Below are 18,115 nucleotides of genomic sequence, written 5' to 3' on the forward strand. Positions count from 1 at the left end.
ACGAGGGTGGGGCGATGGTGGATTGGGGCGGGCGGACGGGTGCTCCGATCGAGGGCACGCCGGATCCTGGCTCTCGAGTGCCGCCCGCACGGAGATAGAGGAGTGGGTCTGGGAAACGACCCGGCGGACGCATATATGGGGGCGGAGTGCGCGCGTGGGACAGGGCGAATCCGGATGAGGGTGGGGCGATGGCGGATTGGGACGGGTTGTGCGGGCATCCGTACGCGCCCAACTATAAGTCATTCGAACTTTCTTGAAAAGTCAAAGCATTAAGTTTGATAAATAATTATATAGAAATTTACAAAGATTTATGATATCAAATAGAGATACTATAAAAATATAACTAATAGAAAAATATAAATTTTGTGAGATGCTTTGATTAAAAAAATAGAATGACTTATGATTCGGAACCTTCGAATAATTTTGTGACAAAAAATATATTTCATGACTAGTCTAGTCATAATTATTGTGATTATAGTATATGGTTAAATATGAAGTATTTAGTAGGTGTTCTTTTTTTTTAAGATAGAGAGAGTAAGATACAGTTAACTATAAAGAGAGGAGAGTAATTAATAAGTAAATAATAAATAAATGAAGAAAGAAAGGAAGGCCTCGATCCGCCGGGTGGCCGGGGCATGGCCTGGAGGCTGGAGGGGGGAGGTCCGGGCGGTTGCGATGCCGATGCGGTTTGCCAAGCAAAACCATCCCCATAGCAGTAGCAGCATGCTCCTGCCTACACGGACACGGCAGTGCAGTCTAGTCTAGCCGATCGGGGTTTCATCCGTTCCTTCATTCTCTGATTCCTCTCTGATACCCAACACAATCGTCAACGCCGGCCACCGGCAACTCCCTCCCTACTCTTCCGCTGATCGCCGCCCATACCTCTCAACCCTCTCCAAAGTGGAGAAGAGGAGATTTGAGTAGGACTAAGTTAATTAGCAGGCGAGGCGAGGCATCCCAATCCCATCCGAGGAAGGAAGGAAGGTAGGAAGCAAAGAGTAAGGAAGGGGACGACGATGGTGTCCGCCGTGCTCCGGACCATCCTGGTGACGGGCGGTGCCGGGTACATCGGCAGCCACACGGTGCTGCAGCTGCTGCAACAGGGCTTCCGCGTCGTCGTCGTCGACAACCTCGACAACGCCTCCGAGGTCGCCCTCGTCCGCGTCGCCGAGCTCGCCGGCCACAACGGCGCCAACAACCTCGTCTTCCACAAGGTAGGTATCCATCCATCCATCCTGCGAATTCCAAATTCCATTGCCTGGCTGATTTCATCCTCTTGGCTTGTCATCTCATCACCCTCCCGCTGCGCTGTGCTGTGCTGCTGCCGGCCGGTATCTTACTGAGATGGATTTTAGTTTCCGTTGTTTGGATTGGATTGGATGTTCGCCTCTCGACTCGACAGACAGAAGAAAGAATCAGTGGATTCTCGTCGATTGCATTGATGGGATGCATGGGATTCGGTTCCCTTCCTTTCCATTCCATTATTTGTTTAATATCAATCATTCTTTCCTTCCCATCCGCAGCCTCTGAGCCTGAACCTGCCTGCCCAGTAGAGTATAGTTTTTATTTTTCATTCATAATTTGATTTGATTTCCTGCCAACATCAACACACACACACACACGGAGACAGAGAGGACTATTTTCTTCTATTCTACTACTAGCATCCATCATCCGTCCCTAGTGGCTGGTGCTTGATGGCTTGGGTTTACAACAGAGCAGTGCACAGCGAGCTCTAAGCTGTCAGTCCATGGCCGTTATCGGGGTAGGGGTTGAGGTGGGTGGGTCACGCTCACGCCACCCATCGTTCTCCTGTATTACTTTGATGTAGCAGCAGCAAGGGGAGGCAGGGCAGGGGCTCACCGGGTGAGGTGAGGGGTGCAATTCCCTTCTTCTTTTTTTGTGGGATGGGAGGGAAGGCCAGCAGCCAACAGGCAAGCCGCGGTCATGTGAGAGATGAGATGCGTGCCACTGCCACACCACAGCATACGCGTCGCTTTCTTTGCTTCCTTCCTTCCCCTCGCGAATACTACTCTACACGGAATACCTGCTTTGCTGCTTCCTTTTTTTTTGCCTGGTTCCAAGCCAAGCTCCCTTTTTCCTTGCTGAAAAATGATGATGAATCTTCACAGTTACCCCCGCGCGGACGACTCAGGTAGATGATCATGCAGTTAGGTTGCTTGTGCTTCCGTAGTTTATCATTTGCCGATCGATCCAACGTATCAACCACATCGCGACCCGCAAAAACACCGATTTCATTTCCCAGAGGAAACAAGGCAAACTAGCGCTGGTGTGGTGCCTGCATGTTGGTCGTCTGACCACGGACCAGGTCGGCAGAATAGGTCCGGAGGTCAGCCATGTACTACCCTAGCTGCTGCTACTTGTGTTCAATTCAATGAATTTCCACCACTCGCGCGCGCAGCCAAACCTGAATTCAACCTGAACCTCACCTAACTCCAATCATGCCTTCCGTTCCAAATCCATGGCATTCTTGATTGCTGCGTGCGTGATTAGCGCCTTGAATGAATTAATAACATTGTCCTCCCCTCCCACCTACGGACGGAGCACGTCGTACGCCTCCCATCCTGCCTCTTCTGCATCTGCATGGTTCCATTCATTCTTTCATCCATTCGTCAAATCCAAAGAGCAGTCGCAGTCAGTAAATAAACTATATGTATGTCCTGCATTATGCGCGCTAAACTATACACTTAAACTGGACTTCTCATCATAACATAATAAATAAAATAAATAATGCCTGTGCCCCCCCCCCCCCCCCCCCCCCCCCTGCACTGCAGATTGACCTTCGGGACAGGCACGCTCTGGAGGACATCTTCTCGTCCCACAGGTACTGTAACCCACAACGCTGATGTCCCCTTCCATTTTACTACCTTCACTTGTAGTAGGACTAGCTCCGTAACAATTGGTATGTTCGCTGGTTGATTTCTGGGCTGAAAAGCTCGACTGATGCTGGTTTGTTGTGAGAAAAAAACACTATTAGCTGACTAATAAGTCCTGACTGAAACCAACAAACGAATAGGTTGAATGCTCCCTCCCGCAACACATTCGGAGTCAGTCGTGGTTGACAACAATCACTCTGCACCTTGGCCGGCGCCACTTGGGAGTTGAGTTGGGATTCAAACCAACCATTAATGATTCGCAGTACTCGTAGTTTTAGGGGGTGTTTGGTTTCTACAGGAAAATTTTAGTCCCTGTCCTATCAGATGTTTGGACACATACATGAAGTATTAAATATAGATAAAAAAAATAACTAATTGCACAGATTGTGGCTAATTTGCGAGACGAATTTTTTAAGCCTAATTAGTCCATGATTTGACAATGTGGTGCTACAGTAAATATGTGCTAATGGCGGATTAATTAGGCTTAATAAATTTGTCTCGTAAATTAGTCTCCATCTATGTAATTAGTTTTATAATTAACTCATATTTAGTTCTCCTAAATAGCATCCGAACGTCCGATGTGACATGGACTAAAATTTAGTCCATGGAACCAAACACCCCCTTATTCACCTCTGCTGTTAGTTTTATTGTATAGTACTATGCCACTAGTTTTATATTAGTACTATATTATTACCACAGCTGTACCTGCCTGCCGAATCTACCGCTAAGAGCAAGCAGCCTGTTCGGTTGGCTGGTTCGTATTGTTGCTGGTTCGTGAAGAAGTAATGCTGGCTAGTTTATGTGCGAGAAAAATATTGTTCTGGCTGGAAATTTACGATCGTTTACGACAAGCCACAGCCAAACGAACAGGCTAGGCTAATGGATACGCCCGCTCGCCGGCTACAAGAAGCTCCAGGTCACCCGAGCTGCCGAGCAGTGGTGGCGGACCCCACCGATCTTTAATGCTTCGCTGTGACGTGGAAGAGTGCATTTCGCCCGCTTTTTGCCGGCGTCTCGCGAGTCGCCCGCTTTCTTCTCTCTCCTGCTTTCTCTCTCTCCCATGTCGGATTTCGCCAGCTCTTCGCCGCTTATAATACTTGCTCTAAGGTTCCAGCCCTGCTGGAAAGCGAGTAAGTGTTCGGCTGGACTAAATCTGGCATTGTTCATGCTGATTTTTACTGTTCACGCTGGTTTTCTGTGAGAGAAAAACACTGCTCCGGCTGAGAAAAAAAAAGGGGCCAGCCAGCCATATATGGCCAGCCGAACACGCGCCAAGCTGTTTCCGTCGAGTTCTTGTGCTGCATGTCTTGATTCATTCACAGCTCACCTTAGCTCGTTTGTCTGTTTGATCAATTTCTCGGCACCACAGTGGCAGCTGTTGTTGGTCATCGAAATATCGTCAGTTTCCCTTTGTTCCCTGTTGTTTTTCACACGCCCACTTCCAACTGTGGCTGCAGGTTTGAGGCTGTCGTTCACTTTGCTGGGCTCAAAGCTGTTGGCGAGAGCGTGCACAAGCCTCTGCTTTACTACGACAACAACCTCATCGGCACCATCACCCTTCTTGAGGTGATGGCTGCACATGGCTGCAAGAAGGTAACAACATACTTGTTACCTGTTCGTTTGGCTAGGCTTGTTCGTTGCTGGATCGTGAAGAAGTACTGCTGGCTGGTTTGGTGTGAGAGAAAAACACTGTTCCGGCTGGAAATTTACGATCGTTTACGAGGGAATAATCCCAGCCGAACAGGCTTTGCAGACGGATCGACCAAGCCATCTTCTCTGACTGGCCATGCAATTTCGGGCACTCACTCGTGTTTTTTTGCTTTACAACTTGCTTTTGTTGACACCGCCTACTTTCCGTTGCATCTGCATTTGCCTTGCTGGGGCTCACAGGATACCATACCGGTGTCCTAGCTTGCTTCTGGACCAGGTGCTCCTGCCCTTTTATTGTTGTCTGCCAGCAAACTTTATTGTAAATTTATGTCATGGAGAAGCCATGCACGCATGCATGCCATCCGTGACAAAAAAATCTTCAATGTAATGGTCCCAGATTCTGCTGCTTGTGTCCTGGCCATCCGTTCGTCTAGCGTTTTCTGGCTCCTTGGGCCAGTGTTCTGCGATGATATTTTTTTTTTCTGGTACAATACGGGCCAGGAACTGCAAAAAATGACCATCCTTGCTACAAGCACATAATTGTTCATAGTACTTGAGCCCTCATTTGTCATTTCAACTTAGATTCATTATCTCGCATTAATACATCAGGAGCCTGAGTAATGTATGCATCATGCATCATTGTGTCTGGAAGCTAACTGGTTTGTTTCCTTGTCATCACAGCTGGTGTTTTCATCATCTGCAACTGTCTATGGGTGGCCCAAGGAAGTGCCATGCACTGAAGAATTCCCTCTTTGCGCCACCAACCCTTATGGACGGACCAAGGTTCCTTTTGTTCTTAAAAAAATCTTGGACCAATACTGCTTTCTGTGGTTTATTAATGATCATCTATTAATTACATACTATATGATGCAGCTTATGATTGAAGATATCTGCCACGATGTCCAACGTTCAGACCCTGATTGGAAGATCATACTGCTCAGGTACTTCAACCCTGTTGGTGCTCATCCAAGCGGATACATCGGCGAAGACCCCTGCGGTGTCCCAAACAACCTGATGCCCTATGTTCAGCAAGTCGCTGTTGGGAGGCTGCCTCACCTCACGGTCTATGGAACCGACTACAACACAAAGGATGGAACTGGGGTACGTGCGTACTCTATTGCTTGCTGCTGCTCTGTTATTGTCTAATGCTATGTACTTATTAGGGTAGGGAGTTCAGAAATTCAGCTCGTTACTGAAAAAAAAAATCTATATAAAACTGGCAGGTGCGTGATTACATCCATGTTGTTGACCTGGCTGATGGCCACATAGCAGCCCTGAGGAAGCTCTATGAAGACTCCGACAAAATAGGTAAACAAGAAAGATTCTTGCTACTTCACCACTGGCTCCCAGTTGTTGTTAAGTCTAAATTACAACAGACAACTCAGCTGTTGCGTATTCAAGCAAACAGATGAAGCTTGCTAATGATAAAATATACTAATCTGTTGGTTGTAATGCATGCAGGGTGTGAAGTATACAATCTGGGGACAGGAAAGGGGACATCAGTGTTGGAAATGGTGGCTGCATTCGAGAAGGTTTCTGGGAAGGTAGAAGTTCATATATTTAAACCATCATGCATGCATGTCTTTGCTGAATGATGTTCAGTTACTATACATTGATTGATTCCCGACCAACTGATTGACTGACGGGCTGATTCTGCCTATACAGAAAATCCCTCTGGTGCTTGCTGGGCGAAGGCCTGGAGACGCAGAGATGGTCTACGCGGCAACTGCCAAGGCAGAGAAAGAGCTCAAATGGAAGTAAGTATGCTGCTGGTGGCTGCTGGCTGGTGCTGGTTGATGGGTTCAGCATGGCATCGCTCGATCCTAAATTCCTAACGAGAACAATATGAAATCTTGCAGGGCAAAGTACGGGGTCGACGAGATGTGCAGAGATCTGTGGATTTGGGCAAGCAAGAACCCCTACGGCTATGCTGGATCACCCGACAAGAGCAACTGAATCACCCATCCATCTATCCTGCAGTAGTAGCAAGCAGCAAACTGAGCAGCAGGAGCAGCATATATATACTTACTAGTACCATTATTAGTAATTCGTCATATATATATGCTATATATAGTCAGTCAGTCATCGTATTAAGGAGCCTGCTGAGTATTATTATTATCTACTCTAATAATACTAATCCGACGGGTGATGGTGCGATGGGCCTCGTTTCTTCATTGTATAGAGGGAGGAGTAAGGGGCCGGGGCCCCATCTCATCCATTCATCTTGTTATTATTCTTTTGTTACCTTACCGTTCGTATGATATGATTACTAGGCCTGTCTGATATTACTCCATGGTTGGTTGCTAGTAGAAAAGAAATAAACCCCATGCATATCCAATTATATAGATATCTGATATATACTCAATAAATATACGATATTCTTGACTGGGATCAGTTGATAATGCCTACTCGTTGCTGTCGTGTGCTTCCGGTTCTCCGTCATTGGTGTCAATATTTAGTGTGTCCCTGCATGATCTCTCGAGCCTCAACTTAGACCTGCTACTCTGAAACAAACCCCGTGTAAAAACCATGCGCTTCAAAGTAAGGGCCTGATTGACGGGGCTTTTCTCCGTCTCCGACTCTGTCTCCTCCAGAGTTGCTAAACGTTTTTCTGAAGGAGCCGTAGGAACCTGCCAAACGTTTCTGGCTCCTCCGGAGGAGCCGTGCCCAACACTCCCTAAGCCTCACTAAAATCCTTACCAGAAGGCGCAACGAAAATCCTTCGAAATTGCTCTGCTCTGCACCGTAATTGGCAAAGCAATTTCGAAATTGTCTGATTCTTCAATTCGCTTGCATTTCAGACTCCCTGCTTTTTTTTATCCGGTGGAGCAAAGTTAAAATAGACCGCAGTACATGTGAATAGCATACTTTTATTCAATTAAATTACATTTTACCAACAAACGCAATAAACTGAAAATATTTGTAGATACTCCCTCTGTCCTCAATTATAAGTCATTCCAACTTTATTGGAGAATCAAATCATCTTATGTTTGACCAAATTTATAAAATAAAATAATACCATTGATGATACCAAATAAGAATTATTAGATTCTTCATTGATTTTATTTTCATAGTATGCCTATTTGATGTCTTAAATTTTTGTAATTCAAGATATATTTTTTGTCAAACTTGAGATACGTTGACTTTCAAAAAAAAAATAGAATGACTTATAATTTAGGATGAAGAAAGTACCAACATAGTCGAATGTTGTTTTACCGTGAGAATAATGTGGATATATGAGCATAAAAGAACAAGATTTAGGCCCTATTTGGTGCGGATCTTGCTGGCTTTAGCTCATGTAGTGTAGCTACACTGTAGCGAGGAGCCAGTCGAACCTACTTTCACGGGTTTTACCGGCTTCACCTGTTGCTACTTCATTTTGCAATGGAGAAATAAAATGAGTTCTGCGCTATAGTGCAGAACAATGTGTTTGTGACTCTGGCAGGGAGCCCTTAGTGATCATATAAAGATATAATTCGCTACATAAATATTAAAAATGCTACAAAGAGAAGACTGTATGATTTGTAAAAGAAGATAAAAACAGAATTAAATGGGACAACGATTGAGATAGATACCTCTTTTCTTTTACTAAAAAAAAGAAAGCATCAACACTATGGATGAAAACAGATCGGATACGAACGGATATCACTGATATTACATTTGTTTTCATATTTCTGTCCGGATTCGGATTTGAATACGGATATTGTCAACCATGCCGGATAGGATACAATTGGATATCGACATCATAAATATGCAATTTGATTATTCGGATACGAATACGGTATCGGATGTTGAATACTTGGACTCGGATTTGGACAGATCTGAACCCCTCCAAATAGATTCGGTCTCGAATACGGTCGAAAAATATCCGTACCGTTTTCAGCCATAATCAACACGAACGTAAAGGAAAGAAAAAGAAGAAGAAATAGAAAAGTCGAAGCATATATGTGATATGTCAGCCCACCAGCAGCCAACATGTACCATGTGAGGCATCAAAGAAGCAAATTAAATGCCCACCCCGGCCAGAAATGGGCGGGCCAAAAATGGAAAGAAAGCCCCCTAAAATATCATTTTAGGGTGACTTGTTCATAGCAGGGTTCAAAAATTTTCATTGAAATTTCACAAATTTCGGTAATTTTGGGTGGTTGAAAGAAAAAAAATATGAAATTTCATATTACGCTAATATACATGCTTTACTATAAATATATAATTCTAGACTTATATTTTCTAATGTTTATATTATGCATTCTTCTACTCATGTGTAGTCATAAATCAAGCTAATATGTTTAGACCTAAAATCTTAGAAAAAACATATATACTATTCAAGTCTCTAGAAATTTGTTTATGAGATTCCGATGAAATTTTGCGAGTTTTGGTAATTTTGGGTGTGGTCGAAAAAATTAGAGTACCGAAATTGATAACGCTAGAGTTGTTGATTCAACAGTTCTTACATATGTGTTGAGTCAACATTTTGTAATTAAATAAAGTTTCCTTTCTTTAGGGTGATGCTATCTAGGAAGAACATCAACGACAAGAGCTCCTTAAAATAACTCTCTAATTTGCTTTTTGTTGGCAAAAACAAAAAAGACCCTACAACAATTTTATGTCTAAACTCTCCAAAGATAAGTACTTGGTAAATATCCCCCTTAACTTCAAACGTCGAGGGGGTTTTTCTCCTAGGGTTTTAGTTCAAAAAAACTTCAAGATAAGCACTTGGTAAAGGTCCAATGTTGTGAGTGCTCGTGGCAGTGCAAGGTCCCAGCGGCATGGGCCCCGATTGCTCGAGGCCTGACGTCCCAAGGTCCCATGGCTCGGGGCCCCGGCACAAAGGCCTAGCGATGCGGGGCCGACAAATCGAGAGACGCCTCACCCTGGAACGACGTACACATAGGGGGGAGGGAGGACAGGGACGTCGTTTTTTCTTTTATGAAAATAATGGACATTACTATCGGGTGAGAAAACGACAATGAAATGTCAAGGTCAAATATTGATTGTCCACTGCCAGATCGAAATCCGGCATTGAAAGTAAATTTTGAACCCACGGTGACTGCTGGTTCAAGGGTAGTGATATATACTCAGATATTGCACTTTGCACGCGCAGAGTGATGTACCAAGTAGAGCAGTTGAAATTCCTGACTTTGCATATACATGTGTTTGTATGTGCTGCGTACAGGCGCGCATCGATCGAGTATCTGAATAGTCATGTACGCACACGAGCTCAAGAACCACAATTAGTTACTGCTAGGAATATAATTGTGGATCGTCGATAGCTAGGTGCATCATGCATGCTCATGGATCTATAGCTCAGGCGATCGAAACAAATTAGTAAACGCTACTACCTGGCCATGCATTCCAACAAGGCCAAGTGATGATGTTGATTAGGTGAGCGGCACCTCTCCCTTCCAGTTCCCCGGCGGGTCGTAGGAGCAGGTGATGAAGACGCCGCCGGCGAAACACTCGGAGCGTCCACATCCGACGAACTCGGTGTCGTTCCAGACGAGCTGCGTGAAGTGGCCGCAGACCTCGCCCGGGTAGCACGCCTGCGCGCGCCAGTCGAAGTAGGAGGACTCGGTGGCCCAGCTTCTGACGGCGTCGGCGGCGCGCCAGTCGCTGCCGGTGCCCCAGAAGACGTTCTCCCCGTAGGGCGAGTTGGGCGAGTGCATCATCACGCAGTCGAAGCGCCGCAGCGACGACCACCGCCGCGCGTACCTCGCCAGCTTGCTGCTCCAGCGCAGCGGCGGCACGCCGTACTTGGCCCGCAACTCGTTGTGCGCCTGCAGGAACTCGTGCGCCACCAGCGGGCCGTCGGCCGGCACGTGGTGGTCGTAGTGCTGTTGCTGATCCTGCTTCTCGCGGTGCTGTTGCCGCCGGGACCCCGCGCCGCCATAGGCGGCGCCGGAGGAGGAGAAGGAGGGGATGAGGTCGTCGTCCAGCGACGCCTGCGGGTGGGCGGAGGTGGTGAGCATCACCGTGATCAGGGCCACGACGTCGATGGCGAGGAGGAGAAGACCCGGCCCCGCCATGAATTCAATTCAATCCGTTGCTTGCTTTGCTCGGGACTCGGGTCCGTCCGTTGTTCGTCGTTGGGATGAGATCGTCGATCGAGACCTTGGCTTGCTTTTGCATGCATGCATGTGGAGACCTCCTAGTCGTATGGCTGCCCGGCGGCCAAGACGAGCGACCAGGCGACCATGCAGCATGCACGGTTGACGGATGATGATGGCCCAGAGGCCACACGGCATGCACGGTTGTGGGCCCTCCAGATGGGAGGCTGCATTTGTTATTGCTATTCTACTTTGACCAGGTCAACGCCAGCAGAGGCTCTACTCGCTCCGTCTCATGAAAGAAATCATCAACTGCTCGATCGCACCATCATATGTTTCATTAAATTTATATGAACATTTTAGTATCTACCTAAATGACTAGTAAATATAATTGTTATATTCATCGTATAAGATATTTTCATACTACCTCATTTTATATATAAAATAGTATAAATATTGGCACTAGAATTTTCTATAAATATAATCAAATCTATAAAGAGCCATTTGAATCCTTTCATTTTGTATGAATTGGAATCTACTTAACAGATTAGGTTATTTGGCTTAGAATTTGACATTCCACGACTTCCCCAAGTTCACATATAAACTTATCTCAAATCCATAAGGTGGGAGATAGAAATTGATTCTATAGTATTTTTCTACTCTCAAATTTATAGCACGCTCTTTAACTCGCTTCCCTATAATAGAAATGCAACATATAAGTATATTAATTGCAACATACGTCAGGAACAGATGAAATATTTTGAACAACACCTCTAAAACACTTGGATCATGCATCTGAAACATTTGCAACATATGCAACATGTGCAACATCCTGACCTACTTTTGCAACATACATATGCAACAATTGCAACACACCTCTGAAAAACATATGAAACAACTAAAACATGCACTTCCAACATGCGCTTTCACCGTAGCATCTCCTTGCCGGCGTCGCTTGTCGCGGCGGCCACGACCTTTTGGTGGGGAACGACAATGTCGGCAGCAACCCAGCAGCACCTCGCCGCGCGCGGGGACGGGACACGGCGTGCGGCAGTGGGGGGCACGGTGCGCGCAGCGAGCTAGAGCGGGCACTACGGGGGATAGAGCTGGATGTGGTGGGAGAAGGAGCGCGACACGGCAACGGAAGGGCGCAATGCGGGATACAAGCGCGGCGCTGGATGGGGGAGTTGCGCGGCGTGGGATGGGGTGCGCGGCGGGAAAGACGTCAACAGCAAGCGGACGATGCTAGATGGGGTAGTTGCGCAACGCGGGTTGGGGTGCGCGCGCGGGGAAGACGGTAGCAGTGAGCGGACAACGCTGGATGGGGGAGTTGCGCAGCGCGGTATAGGGTGCGTGGCGGGGAAGACGGCAGCAGCGAGCGGACGGCGCAGCAGCACGCAATGAATGAGCACGGGATTGGGATATATTTTTGAGAGAGAGATGCGGAAACACAAAGAGAAAATAGATCCTGTCGGGACTTAGAGCATCTCTAGCAGGACTACCTAAAACAGACCCTACGTCTCTGTTTACGTAGCCCCCTATTATCAACTACTCATTTTTTACCATTGTCTCCAGCGGTACTACCTAAAACAGACCTCCTATTTTATTTTCTCACAAATTTATGTTTCACCTCTATGACAATTTAACCAGAGATATTTGAATCACAAATAAAGCACATAGTTTGAACATAATTAATCAAAGTAGGAGACTACAAAGTTCAAACATAGTTAAATAAAGGACGACACAAAGTTCAACAATTGGAACACAATAAAACACAACTCAAATATATGCGTCGCCACCAAGACCATCATATTTTGCAACACGTCCACCACCACTGGAACCACCAAGGCTTTGGGAGAACTCTGCCATCTTCTATGCCATGATTTGAACCCTCATTGCGCAGACACAATTCTTCTACTCTATGCTATCTAATTCGACAAGAAAAGAACATATAAATTAGGACAGAAATCCATTGCATAAAACAGTTCATATGTAGACATAGGAGGAGGTTCAACCTGCTGCGTCGACGTTGGACGTGCCAGCGGCACCACAGCGTAGTCGGCGTCGGGCAGGGTCCGGGCCAAACAGGGGCGGACGGAGCTAGATGCACGGGGCGGCGCCACCTGGGCGGACGGAGTTGGACATGGCGGTGGGGGACGGACGTCGCCTGGGCTCCTGGAGGCGCAAGGGGCGGCGAGAGCCGGTTCGACTGGGGCTCCTGGAGGCACATGGGGCAGCGGAGGACCTGCCTGGGCATGGGCTGACGGAGATCGACAGGGCAGCGGGGGGGGGGGGGGGGGGGGGGGCGGGAGGTACACGGGGCGGCGAACGGGAGGCGCACGGGGCGGCCGGTCGGGACTGTGGAGCAGGCGACCGGGGCGGAGGCGCCGGCAGCGGTCGGCGATGGAAGCTGCGCCGGTCGCCTGCGCCACCGGCGTCTGCGAGGAAGCCGACGGCCGGGCGATGGAAGCCGCGGTGGAGGCCGCTCGAGTCGCGCGTGGGGTGGAAAAATCCTGATCTAGATTTGCACGGAGTAGGGGGCAATAGGAATAGAGGGTGGAAGGAGAAAAGTAGGAGTCTAACAAACGTGGCGGTGTAGTAGGTGGTCTGCTGAAGTTGGTTTTTTTTATCTCCATTACCTAAATCAGGAGTAGAGGGTCAAGTACGTTGTCCTGTTGAAGTTGCTAAACGAGATATCCGTTTATTTATGATGGACAGAATAACGTGTGCTCACATACTACCTCCGTCCTGAAAAGAATGTAACTATGTGTTGCGTGCCATGAAAAGTAGTTCACGTTTAACTAAATTACCAGTGAATAATATTCGTATTTATGGCTTCAAATTATTTTATTATGAAAATTCATTTTGTAATTAATCTAATAATATTTATTTGGTAACATAAATATTGATATTTTTTATCTATAATTGATCAAATTTAAGGTACTAAAACATTACAATATGCTAAAATTGTACTCTTTCTAGAACGGAGGCAGTACCTTGTATAGCCTGCAGTGGCAGCAGTAGCCAGAGCCAGCAGGCAAGGGATGAAAGGCGTACCGGAATCGGTACCGCTAGCCAGCAGCAATGGCTATCCATTAAAAGAGAGAGAAAAAAATATTCGGTGCAAATCATATTTTAAGTGTAATCGTCAAAACCCAATTAAAAGCATAACTCAAAGTTTTCCAAAAAAAACATAGGAAACATTGTACATTCAATAGTGCATCTATTGATGAACATTTTCGCAAAATTTGGGGTTTAAGCACGTTTTGTTTAAATTCATACAAAAATAATAAGTTTCAGGTGCATATGCAATACATCTGGAATTTTTATTTTCGTATGAATTTGTTTAGATGAATTTGGATCTCAAATTTCGTATGGGTGTGTATAGTTTGGAATCTTCATAAAACTCTTTCGAGGAAGATTTTTCGCGATTGCAACAAAGATATGATAGTATAACTAACGGTGTGAGCTAGGCAGCTAGTGACCCGATCGATGCATGCATCTACTCCGTATCGTCTAGTAGCTTCTTCATCTTGGATTGGAGTACTCCTACTTTACTAGCTAGCAGCGACGACGTGTCGAAACCGAAACGGTTGCGTTGCTGATATGATGCTGACGAGCGCTCCAAGGTCAAGTACGTACAGTGCTGACTCCTTTTAATTTGGCCACGTACTTTGGCGACATGACATGCCAGCTGCTGCATCTCCACGCTGGCGCTCGCGAGGGCTGGCAGATATGATCGCGATGGCCCAGCTGCAGCTGATGGATCGGAGCTGGAGTGAGTGAGTGGAAATCTCTGGTGGGCACTCACCACACCTCCAAAAAAACTCTACAATTGGCTGTGCTTCTGCTTCTGCTTCTGCACAAAAGAGGACCCAATCAGCATGTGCCTGTCTCACTCCCCAACTTGTGAATTGTCATGGATCGATGGCCTCCTTTACAGACTTACCTGACGTCATTGTTGATGCCCGGCTCGGCCCGCCCGGGTCACATCACATCACCAAAGGGGCCCACACGTGTCATCTTGTAGAAAATTACTGTCAGGTATATGTCCTGTGTATGTATATATATGTATATATGTACGTATGTATGATGACAATGTATCATGTAGTATGTATATACGATGAGCTATGCATTTTGTTATAATTTAAACACAAGCATGCATGAATTTAATAAACAAAAGAGGACGGTGACTTGGATAACCCCTGTCACCCTTAGCTAGTGCTGCTGCTGCCGCCACCCTTAGCGGTGTTCACAATCACAAAACCAACAACACCTTCATGAAATTACTTTTTTTTTTCTCGTGATGAAGGTGTAATCAAGACACTGCCATGAAAATTATTTGTTTTTTTATACAATGGAAATCAGATCCCGCGCCACTATTTTTATTTAGGTAGGTTCAATTTTCAAGTGGGTGAATTAGGCCAGCATCAAACGGCCTATTCGCACCGGCACTACGTTCTCAACTCCATATCCCGTCAAACACCCCGCCACCCAAAACGAGAGAGAGAGAGAGAGAGAGGGGTTGTTGTTCGTCATCACTGTCTTCCTCCTCCTTGTTTGGAACAAGATGTAGTTCTCTTCCTACTACAAAGTCCAAATGCATCTTTCTCAAACATGGGCCAACTAACTGGCAACCATACAAGAGAAGCTAGCGGCAAGAAAACAAGGAGATTCTATAGATGGGTGATGACACATTTTTGCGTTTATTAGAGTGTATTTGCATAGGAACATACATGGAAGTAAGGCTAAATGATGCATCGACATGTATTTGGTGCATTTGGGAGAAGAATTTACAAATACAATTTAGGGTCTAAGAATATGCCATGTACATTCACAAAGAGGGACAAGCGAATTAAAGAAACAAAGAAATGATACACCACAATTTTTACTATTATTACTGGTGGCATGGAGAGCCGGGGACCAAAAAAAAGTATCACATCACCTGGCTTTTTTGTGCGGTAGCACTAGATGTCCTTTTCAGCGGTGGTGAGGACAAAAAAGTCACACTTGAGAATCCAAGCTGACAACAAGTTCTTCCTTCATTGGCAAGGGTTTTATTTTGGACTATCTCTCCTCTTTGGCTATGTTTTGACCCTATAATATATATATGCCTGCTTGCTCTAGATAATAACTTGCATGGATCTCCTCTAGCAACACAAACCGACAACCCTTTCCTTCGTTTAGAAAGAGAGGGAAGAGGACTTATAAATTATAATTACACTATTAGACCGAAATGAATTTTACTCCTATCACATCATTTCCAACTTTGGTATCTTCGGGCCACAACTCCCACTAACTGGTAGCATAATATAATAATATTAATAAATAGTCAAAATTAATTTAATCACTCTATAGCTGATAATGCAGCATCATTCAAACTTGGCTTAAGTTTTTCAAATATATTTACATAATAGATGATGACAATAATATAAATCATCAAACTTTTGAAATTTCGATCATTTTGATAAATTTTATAATAAAGCATGGCAGATTAGGGCTATCTACTATTTCGATAGCTGGCTTTCAAATACGTTAACGAGTCGGAGGATGGGCAAAGCTAATAGGAACCGCAGGATTTGGAGGTGAAGCTGACAGATTAATGTTGTACTCTACTTCCTCCTCCGCTTCAACATCCCAATGTCCTATCATCCCCCCCAAAAAAGCGCTCAATGACAATAATGAGCACACTGTGTGGAATTTGTGCTTGTTTCATGGTAGAGGCCTCAGTCCAAAGTACTGACCCATCCCTTCCATTTTTTTTCGAAGCGGGATAATGACTTCGATATTTGGGATCTACCAGATGATAACACCAGGTTCATGTGGGGGTTGTTGCTCACAGTTGCCGCACCATACCAACCACTCCATGTTGGCTATCTCTCTAATAACAGAGTTGGCCTTAGCTTCAATGTCTCCAAGGTGAGATCTCTAGGGAACTAGACAAGCACTACTGGAAAACCGAGATTTGCCTAGTGTTTAATGGTTTGCCTAGTGCCAATCGTCGGACACTAGGCAAAGAGCTTGTTTGCCGAGTGTTAGACCCCGGAGCACTCGGCAAAATAAAGGCACTAGGCAAAATAACGATTTGCCGAGTGTCGACACTAGGCAAAGAAATCCACTCGGTAAATGATCATTTTGCCTAGTGTCAATACTAGGCATACCATCACACTCGGCAAAGGCTGCCGGAGGGCAACCGCCGTTACCATTTTGCCGAGTGTCTTCCGTTAACACTCGGCAAAATTAGAACTTTGCCTAGTGTCTCCGGACGACACTAGGCAAACTGACCAGTTTGCCTAGTGTCTTACAGAGACACTAGGCAAAATATTTTTTATTTTTTTTATTTTAGCTTCCAATTTTTTTCTGTAGCTTTCCTACTATACCTTGACCAACATGTTGAAAGTTGGCACAATTTTATGAAAATTTGCTATATTTCTTTAGTTTATTTAATTTCTTTGAATTTTTTCGACAAATGCAAATTTGAACTGCAAGTGTGACGAATAATGGCAATTCATTAATGCAAAAATGATATTCATGTTAGTAAGTGTTAGTTGAGGCCGTATCCAGAAACAGACCAAAAATTTCACACATCTTCACGTCGAGACATGACCACAAACTTGCGAGCAAATAGTTTTAAAATTCTATTAAATGAAAATGGAGTCTGAAATTCATGAAACTTGTCGACAAGTCAAGATATCGCATGCGGGTGACATGATAAAAATTTAAAAAGATTTCAAGCACATCGTCACGTATGATGCTTAGAAACCCTAACATCTCCTAACATCACATGTGGAGATGTTAGGGTTTCTAAGCATCATACGTGATGATGTGCTCGAAATCTTTTTAAATTTTTATCATGGCACCCGCATGCGATATCTTGACTTGTCGACAAGTTTCTTGAATTTCAGACTCCATTTTCATTTAATAGAATTTAAAAACTATTTGCTCGCAAGTTCGTGGTCATGTCTCGACGTGAAGATGTGTGAATTTTTTGGTCTGTTTCTGGATACGGCCTCAACTAACACTTACTAACATGAATATCATTTTTGCATTCATGAATTGCCATTATTCGACACACTTGCAGTTCAAATTTGCATTTGTCGAAAAAATTCAAAGAAATTAATAAACTAAAGAAATATAGCAAAATTTCATAAAATTGTGCCAACTTTCAACATGTAGTCTCATTTTATGTAGGGAGGCTCGATAAAAAAGTTTGAAGACCAAAATTGAAAAAAAAATAAATAAGTTTGCCTAGGGTGCCAGCTAGACACTAGGCAAACTGCACTACGTGAAAAACGTTTTGCAGCAACGAGGCAAATTTTTTGTAGGGGCGGCTGGTGATGGAGCCGTCCCTATAGTAACGCGCTCGGTAGCCCAGAGACCAGCCACCCCTACAAATAAAATAGTAGAAGCGGCTGATGATACGAGCCACCCCTACAAATAGATCGAATTTGCTGTGTCTAGTAGGGGTGGCTGAATCACCGACCGCCACTGCAAATACCGAACCACAGTAAAATTCGGTTTGCCTCG

The 18,115-nt window shown here is 45.1% G+C and overlaps 2 protein-coding genes across 3 annotated transcripts; one reads left to right on the forward strand and one right to left on the reverse strand.

Annotated features, from left to right (window-relative positions):
- Window positions 1-617: 617 nt before the first annotated feature.
- LOC136517682 (UDP-glucose 4-epimerase 1-like) lies at window positions 618-6,805 on the forward strand. Of its 2 annotated transcripts, XM_066511312.1 has the most exons (9): window positions 618-1,214; window positions 2,793-2,842; window positions 4,352-4,487; window positions 5,226-5,327; window positions 5,418-5,645; window positions 5,768-5,852; window positions 6,006-6,088; window positions 6,210-6,301; window positions 6,404-6,805. In XM_066511312.1, the coding sequence occupies exons 1-9, from the start codon at window positions 1,017-1,019 to the stop codon at window positions 6,498-6,500; spliced, it is 1,071 nt and encodes a 356-aa protein (XP_066367409.1). In that variant the 5' UTR covers window positions 618-1,016; the 3' UTR covers window positions 6,501-6,805. The 2 variants fall into 2 exon arrangements, with proteins under 2 accessions (XP_066367409.1, XP_066367411.1); XM_066511314.1 differs by lacking the exons at window positions 2,793-2,842; window positions 4,352-4,487.
- Window positions 6,806-9,630: 2,825 nt separating this feature from the next.
- On the reverse strand, window positions 9,631-10,708 carry LOC136517683 (pathogenesis-related protein PRB1-3-like). The gene has a single exon (XM_066511315.1). The coding sequence runs from the start codon at window positions 10,565-10,567 to the stop codon at window positions 9,923-9,925; it is 645 nt and encodes a 214-aa protein (XP_066367412.1). The 5' UTR covers window positions 10,568-10,708; the 3' UTR covers window positions 9,631-9,922.
- Window positions 10,709-18,115: the final 7,407 nt, after the last annotated feature.

The sequence above is a fragment of the Miscanthus floridulus genome, chromosome 17 (assembly GCF_019320115.1).
Source record: "Miscanthus floridulus cultivar M001 chromosome 17, ASM1932011v1, whole genome shotgun sequence".
Lineage (NCBI taxonomy): Eukaryota > Viridiplantae > Streptophyta > Magnoliopsida > Poales > Poaceae > Miscanthus > Miscanthus floridulus.